The sequence below is a fragment of the Alosa sapidissima genome, chromosome 9 (genome assembly GCF_018492685.1).
Source record: "Alosa sapidissima isolate fAloSap1 chromosome 9, fAloSap1.pri, whole genome shotgun sequence".
Classification (NCBI taxonomy): Eukaryota; Metazoa; Chordata; class Actinopteri; order Clupeiformes; family Clupeidae; genus Alosa; species Alosa sapidissima.
The window spans coordinates 11,773,117-11,780,243 of NC_055965.1; the positions used below are offsets into that span (position 1 = coordinate 11,773,117).

Sequence of the window (7,127 nt, forward strand, 5' to 3'; positions counted from 1 at the left end):
AAAACACAAAATGCAAGACAAGCAGAAGTTACCTAAAGACAGAAAGTAAATTTGCAAAAAAACAAACAAAAAAAAAAAAACAGGAGAGGAGTGATTGTCAGATTTTAAGCATTTTTTTTCCATTGTGTTCTTTTTTCATCGCATTTTTTTCTCTCCATCTGCCTCTCTGATTGGTTGTCCTTGCTTCCACTGCTTTAGTGTTCCCTTCCTGGTCACTTCTGGCATGGTGAGGCTCAGGAGAAAGGAGAGGAAGAGAGAGAAGGGTGGGGGATGTAGGGCGGGGGGGGGGGGGGGGGGGGGGGGAGGGTGAGGGTGGAGTGTGGGGGGGGGGTGGCGGTTATTAGTTCACTACGACCGCCCCCCTGCAGGTGCGGACGAGCTGTCCAGGGACGACTGGGACGCCCTGCGGTTCATCGAGGCCAGAGTGGGGTCTACTAGCGAGGAGGGCGGGAACAATTTGTACCAGCCAATCACTGTGCTAGAGAGGTCAAGCTCCTCCAGTAGGATTTGTGCGACACCCATGAAGGATTTGTGGTCCATACGCCCATAGTCTCCCCAGACTATAACCTGTGGTGAGCAGAAGAACAGTGTAGCATGAGGTTTTCAGTGGTGAGGCACTCGGGTTTGTAGAGGAACGTAATATTTCCACGTCGTGTTAACTGGCGTTTCTTAATTGTAATATGTCAAAAAGCGAATGGACTGCTACTCACTTGTAATACTTTACCCTTTGGGCTCTCCTCGAATAGCAGCGCTTGCTGGTAAAGTGGGTCGAGTGTTTTGCGGGCGATCTTGGTTTTCTTTTTGGCTACGTAGGCTCCACTGTCCAGAAGGTAGACCTTCACATAGGGAGCTGAGAAGAGAGGACAGTAGTGTAGGAATTACATAACATTTGTAGTAACTACTACTACTACTACTACTACTACTACTACTACTACTACATAGGGAGCTGAGAAGAGAGGACAGTAGTGTAGGAATTACAAAACATTTGCGTTCAAGCTACTACTACTACTACTACTACTACTACTACTACTATTACTACTACTACTACTACTACTACTACTACTACTACTACTATTAATAATAATAATAACAATAATAATAATAATAATAATAATAATAATAATAATAATAATAATAACAATACACCAAAACTATGATTATATGACTCCAGAGTGTAGCACTGTAGCTGTTGGCTGCAGCAACTCGAACTAGGTAGAACCGATTGTTTTCATTTTTTTCGTACCGACAGTAGTGTACTCGTACCGAGTAGCGAAAAACAGTGATCTATGTGCAAAATTGCCTGAATTCTCCTTTAAGCTGTCTGGTAATTTCCCAAGACATAAATGTGTTTGAGTATGTGGTAGATTCATTTAAGATTGATCTGACCCATTCCCAAAACGTTGGCAGTAAAGTCATGTGTAGGAAGGCAGGTTTTGCATGGGAGTACACGAGGCGTACCGGGGAGAGATTTGGACCCTGGTTTCTGTATGAGGCCACGGGCCCGGATCACCTCCACCTCCAGCTGGCCCTTTTTGTCGGCCATGCCGATCTGGATGTCTCCTGCACAACACACAGCAAGCCCGAACAGCATGTTAAAAAATAAAAGATGTAGGAAGATGGGTCAAGCTGGAGATTTGTGAGCTGTGTGACATGCACCCACATGCACAGTGCACATACAGTAGACACAGGCACACAGACAACTCTCACACACACACACACACACACACACACACACACACACACACACAATGACAATGTATTTATCAAATCAAAGTGAATGACCTAGTACACAAACATAGCAGAGGTGTGAACGTGGAAGATAAAAGGTCTGTGGAGGTCAGACTCACCTATTGCAGGTGTGGCCAGAGTCTGACGGCCAACCAGCTGCGCTGGACCGAGCCCGTCCAGGAACTCACTGAACTGACTGTCCGCTCCCAGGCGGGGGAAGATCAAGCTGAAGAAATGATTTTAATTAACCAATCGGTGTAATTGATTATGATCCATTATCCATATGATATATATATATATATATATATATATATATCATGCAGGGTTAGAGACCAAACCAACACTGGGGGGGATGGACATACAATGAGTGAACTAATGGAGTTCTATAGTAGAGCTCTGTACCATATGGCTAGGGCACAGTGCCTACTCTCTCTCTCTCTCTCTCTCTCTCTCTCTCTCACACACACACACACACACACACACACACACACACACACACACACACACACACATACACTCAATGCATATATTTCCATCCTCCATGGAATCGTCTCTCCCCACAAGGCAAGGCTTTCCACTACCTACTGCCTGCAGGAATGCAAATAGCAGACGCAGCCTTTAATTTGAAGTGAAAAGCAGTCGTGGAGCCCCCCAACCCATTTATCCTTCCACAGGTCTCTTTACCTCCTGCTCTCTCTCTCTCTCTCTCCACTCATAAGTCCCTTGTTAGCACTACATCTACTAAAATATCTAACGTTACATCAACTCCAGCCACCCATCATGACCCCACACACCACACACACACATACACACACACACACACACACACACACCACTTTCCCCTATGTGCGTTGGACGACTAGGGGCTCTGTCGGAGGTGTCTAGACACACAGGAGGTAGGCGTCAGGGTGGGGTGCCTCTGGGCTCTGGGCGCCTGCATTGGGATGATGAGGGAACAGGAAGGGGGGGAGAGGAGGGGTCTGGAACGCTGACGGAGGAGGATGCTGCGGCTATTTTGGGACACATACTGGTCCGGCTGGGCCTCAGCGTGTGACGTTGACAGATGTTATAATTAGTGGGAGGACTGGGAAAATGACTCGGGGTGTGTGTGTGACTGTGTGTGTGTGTGTGTGTGTGTGTGTCTGTGTATGTGTGTGTGTTGTGTGTGTGTGTGTGGGTGGGAGCGCGGGGGGGGGGGGGGGTGGGGGGGGATTTGGTTGTCCAGGGACCAGAAAATGACTTCAAGACCAGTCAAAAAAGAGAGGTCCCTGACATGGGGGTCACATGCTAGGAGTGTTTTATGGTAGTCTTTGAGTGAGGTACAGAGAGAGACTGTGTGTGGTGGAGATCAACTAATATTGTTTATGAAGGCGTGCTGTTCTGCACTGTGTGTGTGTGTGTGTGTGTGTGTGTGTGTGTGTGTGTGTGTGTGTGTGTGTGTGTGAGACAGAGAGACATACAGAGGGACGGACAGAGATTTATATAGGGAGAAATACAACGGGAGAGACAGGAGTAAAGAGACACATAGCATGCACAGCTACTCCCATATAAGGAAAGTTGGCAAAAAATAGTATGTTACGGGTCAGTTGTTTTAGGTACCATTCACAACTTCTGACCATGGAAACGCAAATAACTGAACTGAACTGTGTCGCTTGGTGGAAACAAGCCTTAAGAGCATGTGTGAACCCTCTCCAGTTGGGTACTCACTTGCCCTCGGAGTTGCAGCTGGCCATGCTGCCGTTGGTGGACTCGCGGCTGGGCTGTCGACTCATGTTGCGCTTCAGCTCCACGGCCATGCCCGTCTCCTGGCTGCGCTGGATGGGGCCCGCCGCCTTCGACTTCTTATCTGGGGCGACACAGAGAGAGACAGTCCTTACAGCACGAGTCCTCAAACGTCACATGACCTTTGGGCAGTGGTGTAGTCTGCGTGATATGCAGGACTACGCTGTAAAGCATCACCATCTCAGTATACCCACTTAAAACAGGTAAGGATATGTATTAACATTTGGGGTTGATCACAGTATACCCACTACAGCTAACTAAACTACACCACAGTATACCCACTACAGCTAACTAGACTACACCACAGTATAACCACTACAGCTAACTAGACTACACCACATGACCTATGGGCCACTCTACATATAGGGGGGCCAGTGCAAAAGGGCAAGAGGGGAAAATCATCTGTTATCCCAATATGGTCATTAAAAGCCCCGATAAATAGCTTGTTGTGTATTGTAATTTAATATAAGTCTATGTCTATGATTTCATCAAGTGAATGAACATTAGCAACTCTTGCTTTAGTACACACCATTGTTTGACACGTTGCCATTGTATTTGAGACTGACGTTTACTTTCTAAATGACATGTCTTTTCTGGGCAGACAATATTTGCAAACTGCAGCATAACAGTTTCAGTCGTTCAGACATGGTTCCTCGTTAAATGACATTGCCTTTTGCTTCGCTTAAACATTTACATTTACATTTAATCATTTAGCAGACACTTTTAATCCAAAGTGACTTACACATGTCAACTATATTATAAGGGATTACATTGTCCCCGGAGCAATTTGGGGTTAAGTGCCTTGCTCAAGGGCACAACGGTGGAAGCCGGGAATTGAACCCACAACTTTTCAGGCTACTGCATGCTAGCCCAGCTAGCTTCACAGCCACATCACCATCTTTTCTGCCTTTCAGCTTTTGGTTTCATTGAATTACTTTTCTCTCCCTCTCATATAAGCCCCACATTTGCACGTTTAGTAGCAATGGCGCTTTAGTTTTTTTTTTTCCTTGCACAAAACAGACAAATTGTTGCCTCATTACTGAATGAATTATTAAAGAATGAGTCACATTGTCAACTTTCCTTGAAACTACTGATGCATCTGGTCAACATTTATTTTTTCTTCAGAAAGAAGTTAAAAACAACTACCACATATTTCATATACATAGAGGAAAAGCTCTGTAGGTTCCCTTGTGATAAGCTCTTTTAGATTGTTTATATTGACTGACCCACAGCAGGGCTAACTCATGGGGGGGGGGGGGGGCAATTCTTCTTCCAGCCCCCCCCCCCATGCTTGGTTGTACACGGACCCCTGTTGGGGGGGACACGGGAAGTTTCAGGAGTTCTAGATTAAACGACTCATTCTTGAACCTGGTGTCATCATTATCTCCTGAATCAGCAATAACCTTAACGTAACATCCCCCCTTTCTCTCTTTAATATGCTTTTATGTGAAAGGCTGCGTTGCCTCTTCTCCCTTCTATCACCCTTTCTCTCTTTCCTTGTTCTTCTGCCCTGTCAAATTCTCTACCCCCCCCCCCTCTCCCCCTATCTCACCCATTTCATTGCTATATGGCAATGTAGAGCAGAGCAAATTCCCCTTGCTCATAGGAGAGCCTCAGAGCCGGACACTGGACTGGAGCATCCATGGAGAGGAGACTGAGGGGAGGCACACCTGTTTTTGTTTGGTTTGGGCTAGGACTAGTTTGGGATATACAGTAGTTTGGTAATGTTTCCTCCAATGGTTGCATGCTGTGTTGTGAATGTGATCAAAGGGATTTTCTTTCCCTACATAACTGCACTGAAAAGCATAAAATTACTAAAATATTCACTGTTCAAATGAATTCTTCATTGCAGGTGAAAACAAAATCTGTGGCATGCAATTACTGTAGATGGCATCATACTGCGTAGAGTACTTTGAGAGTACTTAGAGATCTTTTTTGCAACGAAGGCCGCAAGTTTTACATAGTGCAGCAGGTATCACAGAGCACCACTTCATCACCACAGGCTGATTAAGACTAATCGAGACTTTTTTTGGACCATAACTGAAATTCTGGGATGTGCATGTTGTCGTTGGCAACTGGCTCACCTGCCCCGGTGATCTGGGAGGTGCTGCGGCTGCGGCGGTTGCCCACGATGGAGACGACGCGCGCGATGCTCGACCGTCGCTTCTTCCCGGAGCCGCCCACCCGGCCCAGCGCCGTGTCCGATTGGCTGCCGTCGGTGCGCTCGGGCGTGTAGATCTCTCCGCTCACACTCGTGCTCTTCATCATGCTCTGGCCGCCGGAGCCAGGCACCTGCCTACAGGTGAGAAACGCGCAAACACGGAGGGGAGGAGAAAGGGATGGAGAGAGAGAGAGGGGGATGGAGTGAGAGATAGAGGGAGAGAGAGAGGGATGGAGAGAGAGAGATAGAGGGAGAGAGAGAGAGCAAGAGAGGGATGGAGGGAGAGAGAGATGGATGGAGAGAGACAGAAAGAGGGAGAGAGAGAGAGCAAGAGAGAGCAATAGAGGGATGGAGGGAGAGAGAGATGGATAGAGAGAGAGACAGAGAGAGGGATGGAGAGAGAGAGAGAGGGATGGAGAGAGACAAAGAGAGAGATGGAGGGAGAGAGAGAGGTATGGAGAGAGACAGAGAGAGATGGATGGAGAGAGAGAGGGATGGAGTGAGAGATAGAGGGAGAGAGAGAGGGATGGAGAGAGACAGAAAGAGGGAGAGAGAGAGAAAGCAAGAGAGGGATGAAGGGAGAGAGAGATGGAGGGAGAGAGAGAGAGGTATGGAGAGAGACAGAGAGAGATGGAGGGAGAGAGAGAGAGAGGGATGGAGAAAGATAGACAAAGACAGAGAGAGAGGATGGGGTGGTGAGGAGAGAGAGTTGGAGTAATAGTAGAGAGAAATATGATGAATGGTGGTAACAAAAAAATAAGTGGAGAGAGCAAAAAGGGATGGACAGTCAAGGAAACGAGAAAAAATAGTGTGTAGAAATGGGCAGAGAATTATGAATGAGATGAAGGCATGAGGGAGATGGAAACAGGGAAGGGAGAGGCTGAACATTAGTACATCACACACACTGACTGTAGACTCTGGTGAATGTTGATGAGGCTGAACATTAGTACATCACACACACTGACTGTAGACTCTGTTGAATGTTTCATCTTTTTCAAATGATGTTTCATTTCATCTTTATTGAGCAAGACATCCAAACCCTCAAAACAAATCAAGACCTCATCACAAAGAATCCAAGTATTCTGACATAGAAACAGAAGTCTGCGATGATGTAGCTCATTGAGGCCTGGACAGTGCTAAAGTCCAGCCACTAATACAGTATCACTGATTACTAATGGCTATTGCTAAATGGGATTATGAATACAGCAGTAATCACATTTCATCACAGGTGAAGTGAATTGATAAGAGCAGTCTGTTCTGCAGTTGTTCTCTGCTTTGGCACACTTCTCAGATCAGAATGGTAATTCTTCAAACTGTTTGTTCAAACTCCATATCATCTTATCACTTGTGCACTTCATTGAAGCGGTTTCTCCCCATTTTGAACAAATGGCAATGGCTTTGTACATCTATGCAAGTGATTTTGTACAAATGTCTGCTATTTTTTTTAATTTCCAAT

At 46.2% G+C, this 7,127-nt stretch overlaps 1 protein-coding gene across 1 annotated transcript in view; it reads right to left on the reverse strand.

Annotated features, from left to right (window-relative positions):
* Positions 1–278: 278 nt before the first annotated feature.
* rims1b (regulating synaptic membrane exocytosis 1b) overlaps positions 279–7,127 on the reverse strand; it is a 37,294-nt gene continuing 30,445 nt past the window's right edge. The window contains 6 exon segments of the mRNA XM_042104544.1: positions 279–567; positions 711–850; positions 1,459–1,560; positions 1,848–1,954; positions 3,436–3,574; positions 5,595–5,806. Of these exon segments, the coding sequence (XP_041960478.1) occupies positions 349–567; positions 711–850; positions 1,459–1,560; positions 1,848–1,954; positions 3,436–3,574; positions 5,595–5,806 (919 nt within the window). The 3' untranslated portion in view covers positions 279–348.